General features: G+C 48.7%; 1 protein-coding gene across 3 annotated transcripts in view; it reads right to left on the bottom strand.

The window, feature by feature from the left end:
- The window catches only part of LOC115459808 (transient receptor potential cation channel subfamily M member 7-like), a 214,101-nt gene that overhangs the window by 65,717 nt on the left and 122,581 nt on the right, over positions 1-25,803 (bottom strand). For all 3 annotated transcript variants that reach the window (XM_030189591.1, XM_030189592.1, XM_030189593.1), the window contains 4 exons: positions 25,284-25,380; positions 9,109-9,179; positions 5,504-5,544; positions 1,284-1,309 (listed from right to left, as the gene is read on the bottom strand). In XM_030189591.1, the coding sequence (XP_030045451.1) occupies positions 1,284-1,309; positions 5,504-5,544; positions 9,109-9,179; positions 25,284-25,380 (235 nt within the window). The remainder of the gene's footprint in view (positions 1-1,283; positions 1,310-5,503; positions 5,545-9,108; positions 9,180-25,283; positions 25,381-25,803) is intronic.

Here is a 25,803-nt window from a genome sequence, read left to right as displayed (position 1 = left end):
GAAACTTAAAGGGAACATGGCAAGGGTGTGGTTTCGACATGATTCCACATTAGATGTGAGCTTCCCATTTTACCACAGAAACCCACATCTAAATTAAAAAATTATGTATTGTGGTCTAAATCAAGAGGCAGGTGCCCTGGAGTACCCTGACATCACCAATCCCTCCCCCTCCCCCGGATCTCCCCCTGTTCTTAACTATCCTGATTCAAAACAACATCTCTGACTTGCTAGTGGTCATCTTAAGTTACTACCACTAGGGATCCCACTGCTAGATAAGGGCAGGGTGACGTAATGGCATTGGTGATGTTTGGGAGGGGGGGGCAGGGGAGAGGAAGATATTGGTTAAGTCGGGAGAGGTCAGGGATGGGGGTGAATGTGTGCCACGAGGACGGTGTTACCTATCCCATCACTGGCCCCAGTTAGAGACAGCAGGCCTGACTTGAGGCCTGCTTTCTTGTTTGTTACAGCCAGAAACCCATGATATTCCTGGCTGCAGCAACCCTCATTGAAGAGCTTGGAATGCTCTTTTTTCCTCTGTTTTTTTTTTTTTTTTTGGTAACTTGCAGCCCAGCAAACAGGGGCATAGCCAGAACTCATTTGGGAGGGAAAACATGGGAGGGGACTATGTATTTCCTCCGAGTCCCCCCCCCCCTGCCACCGCCAATGCCGCCTACCCCTGCTGGCAGGGATGCTCAAGCCCCACCAGCTGAAGATTCTCTGTCAAGCCCCCATGTGTGCTGCAGAAGTAATGAGAAAGCTGCCAGAATCCTCCAAACTTCCAACGCTGGTACTTTCGCATGTGCTCAGTTCAAAGGCACGAACTGAGCATGTGCAGAAGTGCCAGCATCGGTGGCTAGAGCACCCCGCTGGCTTCCTGCTGCTCAGGCAGCATGAGAAGGTCTCAGGCCACAACTGTTCTCTGGCTGGCGGGACTTGAGCATCCCTGCCAGCCATCAATCTGGTGCTGCAATTTTTGAAGGGGGGGGGGTTGAGCCCAAACTAGGCCTCCAAGCCCTCCCCCCCCCCCCCCCCGTGGCTGTACCGCTGCCAGAAAATTCATATGTACATTTGCATGTCCTTATACATATTTTTCATGAGTCGCTGTATTCGGCAACACTTCTTATAAAATACAGGGAGAATTGAGCATGTCCCAGCCTAGCCATCTCAATTCTCATCTCCATGACCTATCTAAAATAGGCTTACATATCTATCAATAATTTAAATTCATGATCACTGTACATAATTACTTGCTTTCTTTTTTAGAGGGCACAATTCAGGCTTACCGCTCATCATGTTATCTCCAGGAGTCCTGTGGGGAAAAAAATAAACAGAAATCAAACCTACATTAAAAACCAGTCCGTGAATTTTTGGTTGCGGTTGTTGCTGCCACTTCTTTTATTGTATCTAGAAATAATGAAAGGTGTTTTAGAAGATAAAGCAGTGTAGTGTTTTTGCTTTTATATTGTTTTATACAAGCATGGATCAAAGTAGCTCATTATCACCACTTGGGAATAATGATCTTTGACTCGGTATAACTTGTTGCAATTTAGACTCAGAATCTCATACAAAATATTTAAATCAGGGGCACCAAAATGTGTCAGTTTAAGCTCTGTACCTACCAGTGTGTAGCATCTGAAAGATAATCTTCCCTGTGTGGTTTTTGATGGGGAAGAGGAAAAGAAAGTGCATCTCCCACCCTTGGGTGTTGCTCCACCTCCACTGCTCCAGTAAACCTACTACTAATCATTTCTATAGTGCTACTAGACATATGCAGCACTGTACACATTATATACAGGCAGTGGTGTGCTGGAGCCGGCTCGCACCGGCTCGAAAGTTAAATTTTGTTCCGACTTGCGAGCCGGTTGTTCCTAAGTGCGAGCCGGCTCTCCTTCCTTCCTCCTCCCTCCCTCCTTCCCTCCGGATCCGGTCCCTCACCTGGCTGAGTCACCCTTGTTGTCCAGAATTCTTCAGGGCAGGCAGTCTTGCCTGCCTGCTGCCGGCACTGACCCTCCCCCGCTGCCGGATCGCTCTTTAAAAATGGCTGCTGAGACTTCCAGGGGCGGCCTCACGAGACTTCTGCTGAAGTCTTGGAGGCCGCCCTTGTAAGTCTCAGCGGCCATTTTGAAAAGCGATCCAGCAGCGGAGGCGAGTCAGCACTGGCATCGGGCAGGCAAGACTGCCTGCCCCGAAGAATTCGCTGAACAACTCGGTGAGGGGGTGGTAGGGGAGAGAAGGGAGTCGCTGGATATGGGTGGCTGGAGGAGGGGGGCAGAGGAGAGAAGGGAGTCGCTGGATATGGGTGGCTGGAGGAGGAAGGGGAGCAGGGGAGAGAAGGGAGTCACTGGGCATGGGTGGCTAGAGGGGAGGGCAGGGGGAGATAAGGGTCGCTGGACATGGGTGGATGGAGGGCAGGGTAGGGGAGAGGAGGGTCGCTGGGTATGGGTAGATGGAGGGCAGGGCAGGGGGAGAGGAGGGTTGCTGGGTATGGGTAGATGGAGGGCAGGGCAGGGGGAGAGGAGGGTCGCTGGACATGGGTGGATGGAGGGCAGGGGAGAGGAGGGGAGAGAGAAGAAATGCTGGACATGGATGGAGGGAAGGGAAGAGTAAGGAAGGAGATGAGATGAGGGAAAAGGATTAGAGGAGAAAAACTGAACATGGTTGAAGAAAATAGGCAGAAGCTGGACAGTCAAGTCTGCAGAGGACCAGAAATGAAGAAGAAAGGACGAAAGGAAAGAAATAAATGGAAAGGAAGCCCTGGAAACGAAGTTAAGAGGACAGATAGCAGCAGAATCGGATACTGGACCAGCATGATCAGAAAAACAAAGTCACCAGACAACAAAGGTAGAAAAAAATCATTTTATTTTCATTATAGTGTTTGGAATATGTTCACTTTGAGAATCAGGTGCTCAACATTAAAAGTTTATATTTATTTACTTATTTGTGGCATTTTATCGCACATTAAACATGAATTAGATTGGAACCTGGGATCATTTAATTTTTTATCCTGGAGTAATGCATTGCCCCCCCCCCCCCACCCCCCAGGCTCTCTCCCTAGCTATAGCCAGCTCTGCAATTTGGGGGGGGGGGCGCAGAGGGGGACCGGGGAGAGAGCCTGTTGTTAAACATTTACCAGAACACCATTGTATACAGGTACTTTCTCTGTCCCTAGAAGGCTCACAATCTGTTTTTTTGTACCTGGGACAATGGAGGGTTACGTGACTTGCCCAAGGTCACAATGAGCTGCAGAAGGAATTGAACCCACTTCTGGAGTGCGTAGTGGACGTGTGTAAAAAATAGAATGACCATCTGGGCCATGTGGTAGCTGGGAGGTAATTCTAAATTGATGCACGGCCCCTTAATGAGATGAAAAAGTCCACAGAAATTCAGCCTTCTGAAATGTAAAAGTCGGCTAATTATTTTTCATTCCTTGGTTCAAAATACTCCTCTTTCTTATTTACACACATTATCAAAACTTCTCAAATATATAAGCAGCCAAAAACAGGCTCTATTTAGCTTTATAGTTTCTCTTCTCTTAGCTGTCTTCTGGGTGTTGACAGAAGAGTAAAGAATGAAGCTGCGTAGAATTTGGGGTTTTTTTTTGGCTGCTTGTATATTTGAGAAGTTTTGATAATGTGTATAAATAAAAGGCTGAATTTCTGAGGACCGTTTTCTTCTCATTAATTATTTATTTACAGCAGGTAACACCTGATATAGGGCCCTTTTACAAAGCAGCAGTAAGCCCAACGCGGGTTTACCGTACACTAATCTGGAGCTACCATCGCCCTAATACGGGCACTGGCGGTAGTTCCAACCCCAAGCCAAACAGAGAGGGTAACCAACATACATAAAACGTACACAAACAGAAAAAAAAAAAGCAACACTGGGCCTTCAAGACTGAGACAACAGGAGTATTTTATTAGTGAATGACCTGACACGGGCCGTGTTTCGGCGTAAAACAACGCCTGCCTCAGGGGGTCAGGGTTTAAGCATAAATTATGAAGTGTATAGGTATCCAAATCCTCCGAGATTAAACGGAGAGAAACTTTGGAGCCAAGAAAGCCTGTCACATCGGACAGTAGCGAGTCAAAAGAAACCACCTTTTAGTCTCCTGTCGGGTCATTCACTAATAAAATACTCTTGTTGTCTCAGTCTTGAAGGCCCAGTGTTGCTTTTTTTCTGTTTGGGTAGTTCCAACCCCAGCATGTGCCATTTGCCACGCTAGGGAAAATTGGCCCATATTGTTTAGCGCAGTGCTAACCCAGCGGTAATCGGTAGCGTTGCATGCTACCCAGTTACCGCCAGGTTAGCACGGGAGCCTTTACTGCCACCTCAATGGGTGGCAGTAAGTGCCCCCCTCCCCCGGAAGGCCATGCAGTACAAGTAATCTTACCGCATGGCCATGGCTATTTTCAGCCTTTTTTACCTGCTGCGATAAAAAGGGTCGCAGAGCGCAGCAAAGACAGCCCCCACCGCTAGCGCAGGGTCCTTTTTACTGCGCAGGTGCATGAATGCATTTTTGTGCAGTATCTTTTCTGCCCTGTGCAGTAATGCAGAGCAGATGCTGAACACACCCCCTACATCTTGCGGTATATTTTGCACTTACCACACAGTAAGTTTTGTGTTAAATGTGCAATAATTGTAAAATGGACTGCACTGTAGTAAAAGGGCCCCTTGTTTTCATAAAAGCATAGAAAATGACATCAGGTAAAGACCATATAGCCCAGTGCATTTTTTTCTAGCAAAAAAGGTTCCGGTACTCAAATACTAGGCCACCCTTCAGGGGTGGGGTGATCACTGAGGGACCCACCCCACAATAGCCAGGACCCTGCAACCAGTCACAGAATCTATGACAAGGCAGAATTGGTGTGTAGAGCCTGAGTTCTTTCATTAAAACTTGGGGTCCATGGGTCAATTTTAGCAGACAATGGAAAAGGTGCCAGTACTCAGTAGCCCCAAGTACCCCCTCAAAAAAAGCCCTGATATAGCCTATCCAATCTGCCAATCCATGCTATCCACTATCTCTCCCAAAGAGATTTGAAGTGCTTGTCTCACAATTTCTTCAATTCAGATACAAGGTTTGTGTGTGTATGCATATTTTATAGATATAGCTATAGATACACATCTTAACTGACACCCACAACAAATTTAACAGAGACTTGGCCACTAATTCCCCTTCTTTGCTCCATATCAGCATTCTTTCCCCTCATTCCCATGTAGTTGGGAGCATGCAGGAATGTTTCAAAAGTAATACAGCTCACTCCTCCTGCTGCTGTCCTGCCATGCATCTACTAAGCACCCTAAAGGCTGGACATTTCTTCCAGCTGACTCCTTGCCATACAGCCTTGATATTTCCACTTTCCCTATGCTCTGGCCTCCTGCTTCTAGCTCAGGTGGAGCACTACATAGAGATGAGTAGTCTCTTGACACATGTGTGGTGACCATCCCCATTGCCCCAACAGAGCTACCAGGGCTAAATACATTATATAACATCAATGTTACTCACATCTGATTCCTTTTTGAAGATGATCTGTTTTCCAAGAAGTCCTATAATTAAAGACAGTCATCAGAAAAACAAGTTATAAAGGAAGAAATTTTTTTCTCTTCATGATCACATTAGGAAAGTAAGTCCCCCCAAGTTCATACAAATATGAGGTATGTCCTAGAAATGTTTTGGAATCTGGAATTTATTTATATAGTCCATCCCCTCATGGAAAGATCTACATAAGTCTTTATAAGTTGGGAGCTACAATCAAGAAGCTGAAGAGAGAAAGGCGGAGACTGACTGTCCCTCTACAAAGTAGAAAACAGGTCACGGAACCACTTGTACTGGGGTTATAGTTGTTGGTGTTATGTTTTGCTGAGGTAATAAATAGAAACAAACCAAAACAGAGAAAAGGAAATAAGATGATACCTTTTTTTACTGGACTAACTTAATACATTTTTTGATTAGCTTTCGAGGGTAACTCTTCTTCTTCAGATCAGAAATAAGCAAATGCTGACAAATATCAGAACACAGTTCAAGCTTCTCCTTCTTACCTACAAATGCACTCAGTCTGCAGCCCCTCATTACCTCTCTACCCTCATTTCCCCTTACGTTCCCGCCCATAACCTCCGCTCACAGGACAAATCCCTCCTCTTAGTACCCTTCTCCACCACCGCCAACTCCAGGCTCCGCTCATTCTGCCTCGCCTCACCCTATGCTTGGAATCAACTTCCTGAGCCCTTACGCCAAGCCCCCTCCCTACCCATCTTCAAATCCTTGCTCAAAGCCCACCTCTTCAATGTTGCTTTCGACACCTAACCTTTATACCTTTCAGGAAATCTAGACTGCCCCTATTTGACTGACTGTACATTTGTCCTTTAGATTGTAAACTCCTTTGAGCAGGGACTGTCTTTCTGTGTTAAATTGTACAGCGCTGCGTAACCCTAGTAGCGCTTTAGAAATGTCAAGTAGTAGTAGTAGAATATAAAAGTGAAACACAAAAGCATTCCAATGACAGTCTCACAGAAAGAGGGTGGGGTGGTTTAGGTGAGAAACAGGAGAGCTGGGTGGATGAGAGACAGGGAGAGATGGATGGCTATCTCAGTCATCCATCTCTCTCTGTCTCTCACCCACCCAGCTCGCCCTGTTTCTCACCTAAACCACCCCACCCTCTTTCTGTGAGACTGTCATTGGAATGCTTTTGTGTTTCACTTACATTTTCTGATATTTGTCAACATTTGCTTATTTCTGATCTGAAGAAGAAGGGTTACCTTCGAAAGCTAATCAAAAATGTATTGTTAATAAAAAAAAAAAAAGGTATCATCTTATTTTCTTTTTTATGTTTTGTTTTGTTTTATTTGTATTATTACCTTTAAAAGTGGATTAACACAGTTACCACATCACTTTACTCATGTTTTGCAGAGAAACCTGCAACTATGCACAGAAGAGAGGATATACATAGTTGCCTCAGGGATCACTTGCGGTATATCAAGTGCTGAAAATAAATGCATAAATTATACATTCCAGGTCAGAGGACAGGAGAGCCAGTTCAATTTACTGCACAGCTGAAGGTATTACAGGGGGAGTCTGTAAATCCAACATTTATTTTTAAAGATTAGGAAAGCAAGGGAGGCCAACGGGATTTTAGAAACTCTACATGCCTCGTTTTCATAAGGTTTTTGTGAGCGACTGTAAATTTTGATCTTTTTGACTGTGATACTGGAAAAGGAAATTTTTGTTGTCCATTACCATTTCTCCAACAATGCACTTTTCTTTATTTGGAAGCAAAGGAGCTTTGGAATGCAAGAGATGAGGAGAGGGGCAGTGGGGAAATGAGAGTGCAGGGGAGGAGGAGGAGAGGGGAGTGCAGAACGTGGGAGAGGACATAGAGCCCCTTTTACTAAGCTGCGTAGGCACCTACACGCGCCCAACACACAGCAAAATGGACTTACCACCCAACTACTGTGTGGCTTTTGCGGTAATTTCATTTTTGGTGCGTGTCCGCTACTCGCACCTGAAAATTTTTTTTTATTTTTGGACGCACGTAGCGGACGCGTGCCAAGTGGCATCTGACGCGTGTAGGTCCTTACCGCCCAAATTCTTTACTGCTAGGTTCATGGCTGGCGGTAAGGTCAGAGACCCAAAATGGATGCACGGCAATTTTGATTTTGCCATACGTCCATTTTCGAGGAAAAATAGAGGGCTTTTTTTTTACAGGCGCTCTGAAAAATGGTTCTGCTCAGGTCCAAAACCCGCACCTACACTACCCCAAGCCACTTCTCAGCGCGCTTTTGTAAAAGGACCCCATAGTATGGGAGAGGGAGATAAAAGTGGCCTAGTAGTTAGGGTGGTGGACTTTGGTCCTGGGGAACTGAGGAACTGAGTTTAATTCCCACTTCAGGCACAGGCAGCTCCTTGTGACTCTGGGCAAGTCACTTAACCCTCCATTGCCCCATGTAAGCCGCATTGAGCCTGCCATGATTGGGAAAGCGCGGGGTACAAATGTAACAAAAATAAAATAGATACTATTGGAGATTCTACATGGAATGTTGCTATTCCACTAGAAACATTCCATGTAGAAGGCTGCGCAGGCTTCTGTTTCTGTGAGTCTGACATCCTGCACGTATGTGCAGGATGTCAGACTCACAGAGGCAGAAGCCTGCGCGGCCACATTGGTGATCTGCAAGGGCCGACTTCTACATGGAATGTTGCTAGTGGAATAGCAACATTCCATGTAGAATCTCAAATAGTAGCAACAGTGGAGGAGTGGCCTAGTGGTTAGGGTGGTGGACTTTGGTCCTGGGGAACTGAGGAACTGAGTTTGATTCCCACTTCAGGCACAGGCAGCTCCTTGTGACTCTGGGCAAGTCACTTAACCCTCCATTGCCCCATGTAAGCCGCATTGAGCCTGCCATGAGTGGGAAAGCGCGGGGTACAAATGTAACAAAAATAAAATAGATACTATTGGAGATTCTACATGGAATGTTGCTATTCCACTAGCAACATTCCATGTAGAAGGCTGCGCAGGCTTCTGTTTCTGTGAGTCTGACGTCCTGCACGTACGTGCAGGACGTCAGACTCGCAGAAGCCTGCGCTGCCACATTGGTGATCTGCAAGGGCCGACTTCTACATGGAATGTTGCTAGTGGAATAGCAACATTCCATGTAGAATCTCAAATAGTAGCAACAGTGGAGGAGTGGCCTAGTGGTAATGGAGGAGTGGCCTAGTGGTTAGGGTGGTGGACTTTGGTCCTGAGGAACTGAGTTCAATTCCCACTTCAAGCACAGGCAGCTCCTTGTGACTCTGGGCAACGCATTTAACCCTCCATTGCCCTATGTAAGCCGCATTGAGCCTGCCATGAGTGGGAAAGCGCGGGGTACAAATGTAACAAAAACAAAAAAAAGAGAGAGAAGGAAAGAACATAGCGTGGAGTGAGGAAAAGTATCTGTACCACCTCCCATATTGAAACTTATACTATCTCTTCTCTACTAGGAATGCAACTAATTCGCTCTTTATTTCTTCACCTGGTTCCCTTGCAGGCAAATTGTGATCCAAGCATCACTGTGAGAAAGAATTCACAGTTGATGTTTATCTTTTGCAAGGAAAGAGTATTGATGCATACAAACCGCCAGAAGCATTGCTTTAGAGTTCGCTGAACATACATCTTCCTCCGATCCTGTTCTGTACCTGCTGGTTACTGAAACATAAAGGAAACTGAGGTGAAAAATCTCCATTTTCAAACTGGAACTGAAGGAGTGGAACGCCGGATACTGCTCGAATACTATGAATACTACTGAGCAACAGGACAACCTCATGTTTTTTTTGTGCCTACTGATGGACTTATACTTATGCACTCTACCTCTGCTTTTGGCTGTTTAGCCACACCTTATCACTGCACTGGACATTTGTGCCTTATCCAGTTTTACTGTTTACTAACGAAAGAAGTTTGCTGTTTACTAATGTAAAGACAGAATGCAGGGCTATTAGACATATAGCTTGTAACAGTAGTTTGCAAGGCCTATACAAGACCAGCTTGCATGTAGCAACGCCATCTGAATAGACGACCTTGGTGGGTGCTGACACCCCGCCCTGCATTCCTGAGCCGAACGAACCTTATCTCCTGTGCTAGAAAGGAGCATTGTGTGTGTGAAGAATAAGCTGCTAAGTTTCGTTTTTCTTGCCAGTATCATTTCAGTGTTATGACGTGTGTACGTACTGGGACTACAATTTTGTACTGTAAGAACTACAAATGTTTACTGCGCATGTCGGTTGTGACGTGTAAGGGGCCAAATGCGCAGGCCCAGTAGGGGAGTATAAATGTAAGTGTCAGATGATTTATGATACACAGTGTCCCGAGACTACTCGGTGCTGTTCACTTGCTAGCAATAAAGTTGCCTTGTTTGGAACCAAAATTTGCCTTTCGTCTCCTGATTCCCCACCTGTTTCATTGGCGACCCAGATGGGACAGAAGTAGAAAGGGGAATCGGATTATATTCTTCCCCTCCCCCACTGCGGTCGGATCGGGTCATCGACCCCCACCCGAGAAGGTGGTGAGTGGCCACCGCTGATTTCAGCGTCCATCTCCCGGAGGAGGGCCGATCAACTCCGCCTGACTGTAGAGGGGGCTGTGTGGTTCCGACAAGGCACCTTTTTCCATTTCAGAGAGAAGCGTACGACGGCGCGGCCTGCGACCCCGGCGGACAGGCGAGTATACTCTACGTAGTGACCGGCCCAGTAAGGACCGAAGAAGAGGCGTGATCACCCTCTTTTAGCCAGTGACTAATACGGACTATTGGTATACGACTAGGTCCCGAAACTCACTAGGCTCCGACGACGAAACCGAGCGGCGAACGGGAGGGTTTCTTGTGGCGTATGAAAGTGTGTGAATGGGCTTGCAGTTCCAGGCCGGGCGACCGCGTCCTGGTCAGGCCGAGTGTTGACCCTTCTGTGTCTGGTGGAACGAGACCCCTTACTCCTCCACCGACCCTTTTCCCCTTTGTCCGTCACCTGTCCTTTGGCACTCAGGTTAGGATGGGCGGGGGTGGGTCTTCACCGTTAGATTTAATGACGGAACACTTTAGCGAAGTGTTCGACCTAGATAAATGTAGCAGGGCCGGGATGATACAGAGATGTCAATTTATGTGGCCAGGGCTAGGAATTGCTGGATGGCCCCCGGAAGGGTCATTCGAGTATGAAAAAGTGGCGGCGGTCATGAATATTGTTATAGTCGAGGGAAACCCAGGCTGTCCCGAGGACATTCCATACATAGAAGCGTGGTTGGATGTAGTCCGGGATCCGCCGGCTTGGGCCCAACGAAGGTAGAAAAGGCCGCCCTCATGTTGGTAAAGCAGAGAAAAGGCCGGAAAACTAAACTTAAAACCCTGCCGACCCATGCCTTCGCTCTCCAAAGCTCGGCAACCGCTGCCGTCCCGAAGGCCGCAGGGACCGCCCCCATACGGCCTACCGCCCCTAGCGCTGAAGCCACTGAGACCACGCCCCCTGCTACCATTGGTAAGGCAGGAGCTACGCCCAGTACGACCAACACACTTTCTAGAATGAAACCCCCAAAGAAAACCCCAGGGAAAGTTCAGGGTTTGCCCGAAAAGAAGCCTCCAAAAGCCCCGATACTTGCTACGGCGGAAGCATACGAAGATGACATCGCGCCACCGCCATATGCCCCGATATACCCCGACATCGCGAGCCTGGAGGAGGGCCCGGATAACGCTGAGGCTTCCGGGTCAGAGTCGGATGCCGGAGAGATGTCCCGTCCAGACTCACCTGAGTCACCTGGCCCCGCAACCATACGGAAGAGTAAACGGGTTGTGAAGAACATTACTCGATTCCCTCAATCGAGTCCGCGCAATGCCCTCCCTTCGAGCAGGAAAGGGGGAGCCACCCACTTATTTCCAGTTCGACAATCTACCACCTATACCCCTAACCCGGTGGAAGGGGGGGGCCAGCCCATTGAATCAACAGTTTATAGCCACGTTCCCTTCTCAAGTGCCGACTTGTATAACTGGAAATTGCATGGGCCGTCCTACGACCAGAAACCCGAGCAGTTGGTAGAGCTGGTGGAAGGCATTATATACAGTTATAATCCGACTTGGGGAGACCTTAGGCAGTTGAGCGCCCACATCCTGACCACTGAAGAACGCCGCCTTTTACAACAAAATATGGAGCAAGCCGTCCGGGATGCGAACCCTACCCATGCCAACTTACAGAACCTAATAGAGACGGAGGCGCCCATCGCTGCCCCTGCGTGGGACTACCGAACCGCTGAAGGCCAAACCCTTATCCGCCGATACCAGCAGGCGTACCTGGCCACCTTAAAGAAAGGGAAGCAGAAGGTTACCAACATGGGGAAAATCCACAGTGTAGTCCAACAAAAGGACGAGAGTCCAGGGGACTTCCTTGAACGACTTATGGAGGCATTCAGAAGGCACAGCCCGATAAATCCCGAAGACCCTAAGAACCTCCCAACCGTGGTTATGAGTTTTGTTAGCCAGTCAGCACTGGATATACGAAGAAAGCTACAGAGAACGGAGGGGTTCGAAGGGATGAGCCTCAGCCAACTGAAAGCTATAGCTGATCGCGTATTCGGATATCGCGACCAGGAAGAGAAGACGGAGGCCCGAAAGGAATCGACCAGGCGGATGCGGGAGAAGGCAGATGTGTTGGCCACGGTGCTGGAAGAACGGATGAGGTCTAGACCAAAGGGGAGGGGCAGAAGAACAAGAGGAACGCGGTCCCCCATAGGACGTAACCAGTGTGCAAATTGTCGACAAGAAGGACACTGGTGGGCTGATTGTCCAGAGGAGATACGGGACAGCCCGAGAGAAGAGGAACCATGGGACCGGCAGAGAGAGGAGGAGATGGGCGACCGTACAGGGGCCCCCAGACGAGGCCGGGGAAGGGGCCGAAGAGATAGAGGACGGGATGACCGGAGGGAATGGCAGATGGCGGTGGACGCTACCCGAGACAGCACAGCATGAAGAAACCGGGAGGGCAGAGTCCCCACTGACCCTCTGGTGGAAATTCGGGTGGGGACAGAGTCTATGAAGGCCTCACTAGACACGGGGGCCCAGCGATCTGTTATCACCACCGCCATAGCCCCAGCCACGAAAAAAACTATACCAATTGTGGGAGCCTCCGGGAAATCCCTTGCGGCCCCCCTCCTCAAGGAGCGCCAAGTCCAGATCGGAGGGACGATGGTGTCTCATCAGTTCATACACATCCCTGGATGCCCAGTCCCCTTGATTGGTCGAGACCTGCTCTGTAAGCTCCAGGCCACCTTGAAGTTCAAGACCACGGGTGAAGTGGAAGCTCGCTTTGAAGATCAGCCAGTAACACTTATCTGTCCAGTAAGAGAAGAATGGAGACTACACGCTCCCTCAACTGTAGGACCTGGCGACTGCCGTTACGACCAGAATACCCCTTTTGCCCAGCAGAGGCGAGCCATAATGGATGAAGTGCCTGATGTATGGGCAGAAGTGAACCCCGGAGGACTGGCCGTTAACGCTATCCCCATCTGGATTGAGCTCAAACCGAATGCTCAAGTTGTCAACCAAGGACAATACCACGTCCCCTATGCAGCCCGGCATAGTATGCACACTCATCTACAGAAACTTCTTCAACAGGGGGTTCTTAAACCAATCAGATCCGCATGGAATACCCCATTGTTGCCCGTTAAGAAGCCAGGAACATCCGAATACAGACCCGTCCAGGACTTGAGGAAAGTCAACAACCAGGTAGCTGACATAGTCGCCCTCGTACCAAACCCCTACTCCATCTTAGCCCAAGTGCCATCCCAGACCAAGTGGTATAGTGTCATTGATCTGAAGGACGCCTTCTTCTCCATCCCCCTTGCTGCCGACAGCCAGAAGTTGTTTGCCTTCACGTGGGAAGACTTACAGACGGGAACCAAGCAGCAATATACATGGACCCGGCTTCCTCAGGGGTTCAAGAACTCCCCCACCCTCTTTGGTGACCAGCTTGCCCAGGACCTGAAAACGTACCAAGACGAGTACGGGCCGGTCGTCCAATACGTGGATGACCTGTTGGTGGCCCGTGAAACGTACACGGACTGTGCAGAAGCTACCCTTTACCTCTTGAAAACCCTGGAAGCCCAGGGGTACCGGGCCAGTCGCAAGAAGGCCCAGATATGCGAGATCGAAGTCGAGTATCTAGGGTTTCGCCTCCGAGAAGGAACCCGGAGGCTCGGTATTCCCCGAACTCAGGCTATCCGCAATCAACCCACTCCTGTTAATAAAAAGGAGTTGCGAGCACTCCTCGGAGCCGCTGGATATTGCCGGATATGGATCATCAATTTCGCTGTTCTGACCCATGATCTGTACGCCAAGCTAAAAGGACCTGAACTCGAGGGCCAAAATCTCCAGTGGGAGAAACACGAACTGAAAGCCCTTCAGGACCTCAAGGATGCCCTTGCGGCACCACCAGCGCTCGGACTACCAGATGTGACTAAGCCGTTCCACTTGTTCATCGACGAAAAGAAGGGATTGGCACTTGGAGTCCTCACCCAACTGGTCGGCACCTGGCAACGCCCTGTAGCATACCTCTCCAAGGGCATGGACAATGTGGCACGAGGATGGCCGGGCTGCCTCCGAAGCATTGCGGCGGCCTGTCTGCTGATACACGAGGCCAATAAGCTCACCTTCGGCCAGACACTCTTTGTGACCACACCCCACACCATCCGCGGCCTACTCGAGAGCCATGGACCTAGATGGATGACCAACTCCCGATTGGTCAAATACCAAGCCCTCCTGTGCGAAAATCCGGAGGTGCGGATCCTGGACACAACCAACCTTAATCCCGCCACCCTCCTTCCGGCCCCTGAATCACCACTCCACGACTGTGAGGAGGTAATGGCCACTGTGCACTCGAGCAGACCTGACCTGAAGGACCAACCCTGGCAAGGGGGCATCACCCTTTTTACCGATGGAAGCAGCCAGGTGATAGAGGGAATTCGAAGAGCTGGCTATGCTGTTGTGTCTGAGGACCACGTGATCGAGGCTATGGCTCTGCCGCCCGGAACGTCAGCCCAGAAGGCGGAACTGATAGCTCTCACCAGAGCCCTCCGGTGGGCTGAAGGAAAAGTTGTTAACATCTACACAGATTCCAAATACGCTTTTCTCACCCTCCAGGTGCATGGAGCCTTGTACAAGGAGAGGGGATTTCTGACAGCTGAGGGGAAAGGACTTGCAAATGCCGCTGAGATCTGCCAGTTACTCGAGTCAGTATGGAAACCGAAGAAGGTGGCTGTGATGCACTGTAGGGCCCACACCGGGAGAACGGACCCTATCGCCCGGGGAAATCAGCGGGCAGACGACGCTGCAAAAAGGGCAAGTCAGCTCCCCCACTCCTCTCACCCTTCTGACCCCGTACTCGTCGTCCAGCTCCCTACGGAGACCCCTATCTACACCCCCCAAGAAACGGAGTGGGCCCAACAAGAGGGTCTGGAGTCACGCAATGGCTGGTGGATACTACAGGATGGGCGCATATGGATACCCGAAGCCTTGGCCTGGACGGTGGCCAAGGAGGCTCACGACCGCACCCACCTGGGCAGGGACGCCCTGGGGCGCTTACTTGAGAAGACCTACTACATCAACAAACTATCCCTGTGGACCAAAAACGCTTCCAGCCGATGCGCAACTTGTGCCCGGAACAACCCTCGAACGGGGCCCGGCCCTATGCCAGGACATGTTCTCCGAGGCACCAGCCCTTTCCACGTATGCCAGATTGACTTCACACACATGCCCCCGGCACGAGGCTACAAAGCTATCCTCGTCGCCGTGTGTACCTACACCGGATGGATTGAAGCCCAGCCCACTAGAATGGAAATGGCTAAAGAAGTCACCTCCCTACTGCTTCATCAAATCCTACCCAGATACGGTCTCCCCAAGCAAATAAACTCTGACAACGGTCCCGCCTTCGCCAGCGAAGTAACACAACAGCTCAGTACCAGACTGGGCCTCGATTGGAAGTTGCATTGTGCCTGGAGACCCCAAAGCAGTGGAGTAGTGGAGAGGGCTAACCGATCCCTGAAGAACCAGCTAGCCAAGCTATGCCAAGAAGCAAAAGCCAAATGGCCCGACCTGCTCCCACTGGCCTTGCTGCATCTTAGGTGTACCCCCAAGGCTACCGGCCTTACTCCTTACGAGATGATGTATGCTAGGCCACCACCACTACCCTCTTTTCCCGACTCCTTGCAGATACAGGGCGAGAGTTCCTTAGTGAAACAGATGAAAGCATTACATGAGGTAGTGCAAGACATCCAGCAATACACTGAAAGAGTAGCTCCCTTGGTTCTCACCAGTCCCACACATCGGTTCAGGGTAGGAGATGAGGTCTGGGTAAAAGAGTGGGATGAATCTGACTGCCTAAAGCCCAAATGGAAGGGGCCCTCCCTTGTTCTCCTAACGACCTCAACCGCTGTTAAAATTGCAGGAAGCCCAGTGTGGATACATTGGACCCGACTGAAACCTGCTGCTCCCACTAGCAGCACCCTGAAGCGTTGGACTGCGCACCAACATCCTGACGCTCCATTACGGCTGACTCTAAGAAAGACGTGAACCACCAGATTCATGCCTGCCCAGCAACAGGAACTCAGCTTCTGGACCCACTGCGTTTTTGGCTCTCTGTTTATCGCAGCCTTCATCGTGGGCCTCATTATCTTCTTGCTGCAAAAGCTCGGATACCTCCCACCACATATATAATGCTGACCATCTTCCTTCTCCTGTGTGCAGTCCCGAGCTATCCTGCCACCCTGAGCCTGAATTGCACTGAATGTTTGCGCCTCGTGCGCCATCGTATAGAGGGAGGATATCACCTAGTCACCACCCTCATTCACCAGACGCAGCCCCCGGAAGGCGATTGCCGGCTTCTCCCGACTTGTGCCCTCATCACTCCGAATGGCCTCCAACAGTTCCACAGATGCCTCCAAGGAAATCTCACTATCTGCCATAGCCCTACCAAGCCGAGATACTACAATGTCACCCTCAGCGTAGGACTCCCTGCGTATGTGGCCGGGCCTCCGGGAGTCGAGGGAGATGGCATTCTGTATTACATAAATTCCACTCGCATCCTTGTCGGTGGCATCCAAACTGTAGCAACCCTAACCTTCGACGTCTGTGCCGCCATGGACAAACACCCTTGGTCTCGCAAGTGTGGCAGCCAGAGTTGGCGTAAGGCATATGTTAACGACCACAAGTATGTCTGCCCCTTCAGTCCAGACATGAGATGCTGCTCCCCGTGGGTGTGGCTCCCATGCGCCGGCGACACTCGAGCCTCGGGCTGGGACCGAGTATGTGCTTATACGGGAGGAGGATATGCCGGATGTACTGGCCTGGGCGAGTTTCGTCGAGGTTCTGGTAACTATGTGTCCCTAGACTGGCCCATTCGAGGACACGACATGCCATGGAGAGGGACGTGGGGCCTCGGCATTGACGGCGGAGGAATGGATCCGTTGACATATATTACCATATATCAGAGTCTCGAAACGAAGCCTCCTACGCACTACCAGACTACTGTCGTCGGCTACCAAGACGTATTCGATGAAATCGCTCGTGCTGAACAGACCGAGACTAAATTCCCCATTTCCCCAGAAGCCCGGAATATGTTCCTCAACTTGGCTGAAAACATTGCCCTCTCCCTGGGAATTGCCAACTGTTTCGTCTGTGGAGGCACCGACATGGGTGAACAATGGCCCTGGGAAGCGAGAGAGATCCGACAGCAAACATGGGATACACTCAACACCACCAACATTACCTTTCCCCAGCGGCCGAAGCCGTACGAATGGGCCCTGAGAACAAATATCATAGGTACCCTCTGCGCTAGTCGAGCGCCATCGAAGCGTTACTCTGTACCAGTGGGAGATTCCGCTTGCACGGGGGTTCTTCAGTATAATGGAAGCCGGACGACCTGGTGGCAAACAGACAACCTGCCCGCCCCGGAGCCTATCTGGACAGAACCCACCTTGAACACGACATGGACGTACGGAGGAAACGCCTCCCTCAAGTGGGTAGCCCCGGCGGGCTACTACTATATCTGCGGACGCAGGGCCTATGAACAGCTCCCGGCCCGCTGGTACGGTACCTGTCTCTTGGGCACTGTCCGACCTAGTTTTTTCCTTCTGCCCCTGCGAGTCGGCGAAACTTTGTGTATCCCCCTATACGTGGACAAGGGGCCTGATAACCCTGCCAGACGTAAACGGTCTTTCCCAAACATCAAGCCCAAAGTCCAAATTGGAGACTGGAAAGACAACGAGTGGCCGCCTGAACGCATCATTCATTACTATGGACCGGCCACATGGGCTGAAGATGGTACATACGGGTACCGTACCCCTATCTACATGCTAAATCGCATTATTCGCCTACAGGCCGTACTCGAAATCCTTACCAACGATTCGGCCCTTGCCCTCAATATCCTAGCTCGACAGAACACTAAGCTCATTACCGCAGTTTACCAAAATCGCTTGGCTCTTGACTACCTCTTAGCCCAGGAGGGCGGGGTGTGTGGCAAGTTTAACCTCAGTAATTGCTGCTTACAGATTGATGACCAGAGCCATGTCATCAGAGAAATAACTGACCGGATGGTCAAATTAGCCCACGTCCCCGTCCAGACCTGGAACAGTGCGTGGGATTGGACTTCCTCCCTAACCAACTGGCTACCAACCTCCGGAAGCCTGCATGGCCTCCTCGTCATGGGTGGCCTGTTCTTGTTGTCCTGCTTATTAATACCTTTGTCTCTCCCCTTGGTTTTCAGGTGCTTCCGCTCCACCATGGAAAGCATCGCTGATCGCCGTGCTGCTGCCCAACTTATGGCTCTCCAGATGTACTCCCCCATTCCCCAGTCTGATGAAGCTGACGATGAAGCACCTTGTGGCTGATGGGCACTTTTCACCTCCTGAGTCACTTAATGAGCCAGTACCCTTGTGCCAGCATAAGACCGGCTACAAAGGGGGGGGGATTCCACTAGGGGCCTTCCGTCTCAACCCCGGCGAAGCAACCACCGGCTGCGCAAGGGCTTAGGGCTTGCTTGTTGCCTCCCTCGCTAACTATCCTTGTCCTTTCTTTCCTTTTCAGGGTTCATGGAGGATGGAGGTGATACTCTCCACCAGAATGGATGTTCAAGTATCAAAATGAAGGAGTGGAACGCCGGATACTGCTCGAATACTATGAATACTACTGAGCAACAGGACAACCTCATGTTTTTTTTGTGCTTACTGATGGACTTATACTTATGCACTCTACCTCTGCTTTTGGCTGTTTAGCCACACCTTATCACTGCACTGGACATTTGTGCCTTATCCAGTTTTACTGTTTACTAACGAAAGAAGTTTGCTGTTTACTAATGTAAAGACAGAATGCAGGGCTATTAGACATATAGCTTGTAACAGTAGTTTGCAAGGCCTATACAAGACCAGCTTGCATGTAGCAACGCCATCTGAATAGACGACCTTGGTGGGTGCTGACACCCCGCCCTGCATTCCTGAGCCGAACGAACCTTATCTCCTGTGCTAGAAAGGAGCATTGTGTGTGTGAAGAATAAGCTGCTAAGTTTCGTTTTTCTTGCCAGTATCATTTCAGTGTTATGACGTGTGTACGTACTGGGACTACAATTTTGTACTGTAAGAACTACAAATGTTTACTGCGCATGTCGGTTGTGACGTGTAAGGGGCCAAATGCGCAGGCCCAGTAGGGGAGTATAAATGTAAGTGTCAGATGATTTATGATACACAGTGTCCCGAGACTACTCGGTGCTGTTCACTTGCTAGCAATAAAGTTGCCTTGTTTGGAACCAAAATTTGCCTTTCGTCTCCTGATTCCCCACCTGTTTCAGAACCATACCTTTCCTCTAAGGTACTAGAGAATCCCAGCTTCACACTGCAAGGCAGGAAAAAAATGCACATTTCTCGGGAAAACTGAATCTGTTGACAGTCTAAATTAAACCCATTTCATGCACAGCAAATTTATTAACAGTCCAAAATATTAAAAAAAAATAATCTTTTCCAAGACTTTAGATAAGAGCAATCGACTGCTTATTAAACTTTGGCAGAGGAACACTAGAACAGCTACTGAAGTTTTCTTATTACAAAGAATAAAATGTGATGGGAGAAAAAAAACACATGGACTGAACTGAAAGGAGTTATAAAAATGTCAATGGATTTTTATGCAAAGAAATAAAATAAAAGCAAGAGGAAAAGAAAGGAAGGAAGGAAGTGGCTGAGAAACTAAAGGCAGAAAAGGTATCATGAACAAAACCTAGAGGATCACAAAAAATGAATGAAGAAAACAATATTGGGTAAAGCTGAGCCAAAAGAGAAAAATCAGGGCAGCGAAAGCAGGGGAAAGGAGAACAAGACTAAAGAGGTAAAGTGAGGTGACAAGAATTTTTTCAGGTACATCTGAGCCGGAAGGAAGGCCAGAGGTGGAATTGTAAAATTGAGAAGTGTTGAGGGACAACGTGTGAAGAATGACAAGGAAAATGAGGAAATGCTAAACAAATATTAATATGCAGTGTTGCAGATGAATGCCCTGGAGAAGGACCACACATTTCTAACAGATGTACATATGGATAAGGAACAGATACCACATAGTTCATGAAAAAAAAGTGTTTATGAACAACAAGTGGACAAAAGCATGCAGCTGGATGAGGTACATCCCAGGAAACTAGGGGAGTAACGTGGAGGGGCATAATCGAAAGGGACGCCCAAGTTTTGTTGAGGATGTCCTCTCAAAACATCCCGATTGAGGGGTGGGGAAACTCGTATTATCGAAACAAGATGGATGTCCATCTTTCTTTTCGATAATACGGTCGGGGACACCCAAATCCTGAAATTTAGGTCGTCCTTAGAGATGGTCGTCCCTAGACCAAGGACGCCCATCTCAGAAACGACCAAATGCAAGCCCTTTAGTCGTGGGAGGAGCTAGCATTCATAGTGCACTGGTCCCCCTGACATGCCAGGACACCAACCGGGCACCCTAGGAGGCACTGCAGTGGACATCACAAATTGCTCCCAGGTACATTGCTCCCTTACCTTGGGTGCTGAGCCCCCCCCCCCCCCGAAAAGCCCACTCCCCACAACTGTACACCACTACCATAGTCCTAAGGGGTGAAGGGGGGCACCTAGATGTGGGTACAGTGGGTTTGTGATGGGCTTTGGAGGGCTCACATTTACCACCACAAGTGTAACGGGGGGGGGGGGTGGGCCTGGTTCCGCCTGCCTGAAGTGCACTGCACCCCTAAAACTGCTCCAGGGACCTGCATACTGCTGTGATGGACCTGAGTATGACATTTGAGGCTGGCACAAAATATTTTTAAAGATATTTTTTGATGGTGGGAGGGGGTTAGTGACCACTGGGGGAGTAAGGGGAGGTGATCCCTGATTCTCTCCAGTGGTCATCTGGTCAGTTCGGGCACCTTTTTGTGCTTTGGTCGAAAGAAAAACACGACCAAGTAAAGTCGTCCAAGTGCTCGTCAGGGATGCCCTTTCTTTTTCATTATGGGTCGAAGACATCCATGTGTTAGGCATGCCCAAGTCCCACCTTCGCTACGCCTCCGACACGCCCCTGTGAACTTTGGTTGTCCCTGCGACGGAAAGCAGTTGGGGACGCCCAAAATCGGCTTTCAATTATACCAATTTGGGCGACCCTGTGAGAAGGACGCCCATCTTCCAATTTGTGTCGAAAGATGGGCATCCTTCTCTTTCGAAAATAAGCCTGTTAGTAACATACATAGCAAATGACGGCAGATAAAGACCTGAACTGTCCATCCAGTCTGCCCAACAAGATAAACTCATTTTACATGGTATGTGATACTTTATATGTATACCCGAGTTTGTTTTGTCCTTGCCATTCTCAGGGCACAGACTGTAGAAGTCTGCCCAGCACTCTTCTTGTACTAAAAGTTCTAAAGCTAACCTCGAAGCCCCTTAAATTTACACTCCAGTCCATCCATATCTATTCAGTTACAATCAGGACATAGATGTTAGAAGTCTGACCAGCACTGGTTTCGCTTCCCAATTGCCGGTATTGTCACCCAATCTCCGCTAAGATTCCGTAGATCCATTCCTTCTAAACAGGATTCCTTTGTGTTTATCCCACACATTTAAATTCCATTACCGTTTTCATCTCCACCACCTCCTGTGGGAGGGCATTCCACGTATCTGCCACCCTTTCCGTGAAAGGGCTCAGAGAGGATCTGACAGGGTTGCTAAAGGATGTGTTTCTTCAGAGATGGGAGAGGTTCCATAGGTAACAGAGAAGAGATGGGCAAGTTCAGACCACTAAGCCTTAACTCAGTGACGGGAAAATTAATGAAGACCCTGCAGCACAAAAGGATAGTGAACTACAGTCCAATGAGTTGCAAGACCTGAGGCAACATGTTTTTAACCAAAAGCAAATCATTCCAAATGAATTTGATTGATTTCTTCAACTGAGTGACTAGAGAACTAGATTTAGAGCATGTGCTGGATGTGATATACTTGAATTTCAACAAAACCTGTGATACTTCATCATAGGAGGCTAATAAATGAACTGAGCACAGAGGCATAGCTAGGTGGGTCGCCAGGGGAGCTGCCACTGCCCCAAATGGACTTCTGACGGCACCGGTGCCTATTTTTGACATGATCTGTCATGCTTAAAATATGCGCTGGCACAGTCGGAGGTCCACTCTCCTCTCCACCCCCCCCCCCCCCCCCCCCCCTTCAACCTGGCTACACTTCTGCCTGAGCAATCTGGGTGTAGGCCCCAAAGTGGTGGACTGGATTGAAATTGATTGACTGACAGATGACAGAAGATGGTGGTAAAGAGAATTCACTCAGAGGAAAGAAAGGAGAGTGTTGGGGCCAATATCTTTTTGAGCATAAAATGGAAGAGTTATATGGAAAAGTTTCCTTTTTTGTGCATGATATAAATTTCTGCAACAGAGTGGACACCCCTGAGAGAGTAGATATTATGAGATGTGATCTAGAAGAACTGGAAGACAGGTTAAATGCTCGGCAGTTAAGTTTTAATGCAAAGAAGTACAAAGTGGTGCATTTGGGATGCAGATATCCAAACTTGCTATACACAGTAAGAGAGGAGAGACTGATGCACAAGAACAAAGACAGAGATCTCAAAGTGATAGTTTTGAGGACCTCAAGGTGATGACCAAAGCAAGAGGGATGCTAGGTTGCATAGAGAGTAGATGCAAGGCAGCTCCAATCGGTAGCATAGCCAAGAATTTTTAACAGGGTGTGTGACCCCTGCTCCCCCATACCTTAAAATTACACCCAGTCGTCGCCCGAGCAGCACCAGCAGCAGCCAAACTCATAGGCTGAACTGGTGATTTTCCTCTGAACCATCCCGCCCTTCAGAAAACAGGAAGTTGTGTAAGAAGAGGTGGAACGGTTCAGAAAGAAAGCCGCTGTGCAAGCTGCAGGCAGCCTATGAGTGCCTCTGGCACTGCCCAGGCAAAGACTGTAAGTGATTTTAAGGCATGGGAGAGCGAGGGGAGGGAATTGCAAGAGCTTTGCAGGGCTGGCAAGGAAAGGGAGAGATGCCAGACTGTGAGCGGAGGGTGGGAGGGAGAAGGGAGGGAAATGCGGAGCACCATTAATAGTAATCGACTGACATTCTGACAGGGGGTGTGTACGTAACACACGTACCTTGAACAGCTATGCCACTGGCTCCAATATGGGTCATTAATGAGGCCACTTTTGGAATGCTTTCTTCAGTTTTGAAGGCTATATCTCAGTAAGACTATAATGAGGCTAGAGGTGATCTAGAGGAAAGCAACTAAAATGGTGTGGGGTTTACACCACCAGGACTGTACCCATGTCTACTCCTACCTGTAAAATGTGTGCTATGTAAGAGACACACAGAAATTTAGAATTTATAAACATATATGCACACAAATGAGCATATATATTATTATTCGAATGAAGACACAAGCAATCTGCGTATACTTTATATAATTGTTCTGCACATGCTGAATCCTTCCTACACCAACATACCCTACATGTCTCCACCTTCTCTAGCCCCACTTTTTGCAACAATTCCCTATACGCACATGCACACATTTCACACACACACACTCAGGTGACAGTAAGGGGGTAGTTATTAAAGTGCGGTAAGAATTGGGCTTTTCCACCGTGGTAATTGCTAACCTGTGGTAGCTCAGTACTGTAGGTTAGTGACTCCCGCAGTATATGAACAATGCTACTTGTAATAAACTTTGCAAGCTACACTATTCATACCGCATAGGGGCACTAAAGTTGTGGACCAATGCTCCTGGGTTGCTTCCTAAAGAGCCTGGGGCATTAGTTATGCCCCCTATCCCTGATGCCCTCCAGCAGACACATCCCTCTACCTGAAGCCCCCCCATTACAATCTCACCTGAAAAGCGCACCCCTCCCCTAAAGCCCCCCCCCCCAAGCCTAGCCTTAGAAATCCCTAGGGTCTAGTAGCTACAGAGCAGGATCAATACCCACTCACTGTTGCCCCTGCTGACAGCAGCTTCAAAATGGTACCACAACCCCTAGCTGTCATTTGCAATACTATCAGTAGGGGTGAAACTGTTGTATAAACTGTTTTGCATGATTTGCATCTCATTATTCTGTATCCCATGGCATTGGAGCCGACTCTGTGGGTGCTTGAGCACCCCCAATATTGAGAAAATTCCTTGTATGTGTCCAGGGAGGGGTTATATTCATTGGGCTTAGCACCCCCAATAATTTTGAAAAGTTGGCTCCTATGTCCCATGGTAACTTAAATTAGCATGTTCTAGTAATAAAATAGACATTATTGCCATTTAGTGTGCATTAAAGGCCAAATAATGTGTACTAGGACTACTACTACTACTACTACTACTACTACTACTATTTAGCATTTCTATAGCGCTACAAGGCATACGCAGCGCTGCACAAACATAGAAGAAAGACAGTCCCTGCTCAAAGAGCTTACAATCTAATAGACAAAAAATAAATAAAGTAAGCAAATCAAATCGATTAATGAGAACGGGAAGGAAGAGAGGAGGGTAGGTGGAGGCGAGTGGTTACAAGTGGTTACGAGTCAAAAGCAATGTTAAAGAGGTGGGCTTTCAGTCTAGATTTAAAGGTGGCCAAGGATGGGGCAAGACGTAGGGGCTCAGGAAGTTTATTCCAGGAGTAGGGTGCAACGAGACAGAAGGCGCGAAGTCTGGAGTTGGCAGTAGTGGAGAAGGGAACAGATAAGAAGGATTTATCCATGGAGCGGAGTGCACGGGAAGGGGTGTAGGGAAGGACGAGTGTGGAGAGATACTGGGGAGCAGCAGAGTGAATACATTTATAGGTTAGTAGAAGAAGTTTGAACAGGATGCGAAAACGGATAGGGAGCCAGTGAAGGGTCTTGAGGAGAGGGGTAGTATGAGTAAAGCGACCCTGGCGGAAGACGAGATGGGCAGCAGAGTTTTGAACCGACTGGAGAGGGGAGAGGTGACTAAGTGGGAGGCCAGCAAGAAGCAGATTGCAGTAGTCTAAACGAGAGGTGACAAGGGTGTGGATGAGGGTTTTGGTAGAGTGCTCGGAAAGAAAGGGGTGGATTTTGCGGATGTTGTAAAGAAAGAAACGACAGGTTTTGGCGGTCTGCTGGATATGAGCAGAGAAGGAGAGAGAAGAGTCAAAGATGACCCCAAGGTTTCGAGCTGAGGAGACAGGGAGAATGAGAGAGCCATCAACAGAAATAGAAAACGGGGGGAGCGGGGAGGTGTAATGCACCTTAATAGTTAACCCTAAATGTCAACAGAGAAGACATAATAATCTTACACTGGATTGTGTTGTCAGACATAGCATTGTGCTGATACTCAGTAAGTACATTGGGAGAGATCACGTACTGTCTGTTGTCAGCAGGCTGAGGTTCATTCTGTGTACAACGATGAAAAAATAGGATTACTGTTAGTGTTTAGGATTTATTTACCGCCATTTTGAAGAAATTCACCAGCGACAGTGTTCAGAAAGAATAAGCTGGAGAAAGGCATTAGGCAATTGCAGCAGACAACATAATACACATTAAAATATCTTAATAGACAGCAAAGGTTAGACAGATAACGTCAGTTAGATAGAAAATAAGGGTGATTAACTTCAGTTATATTACTCAGATTTTCACAGGCAGATTTTCAAAAATTCTAAGTGTTAAGAGAGCAAAGATCGGTTGGGCAGGGAGAAATGGGAGAGGGTGAACGAGAGGTTAGTTTGGGGAGGGGATGACAGGTTAAGACTGGTAAAGGCAGAAACGGAACATGAAGGGAGAGAAAAGAGTAACTTAATCCCCAGTGGGGTTTTTGTT

The sequence above is a fragment of the Microcaecilia unicolor genome, chromosome 1 (assembly GCF_901765095.1).
Source record: "Microcaecilia unicolor chromosome 1, aMicUni1.1, whole genome shotgun sequence".
Taxonomy (NCBI): Eukaryota; Metazoa; Chordata; class Amphibia; order Gymnophiona; family Siphonopidae; genus Microcaecilia; species Microcaecilia unicolor.
This window is presented reverse-complemented; position numbering and strand designations above follow the sequence as displayed.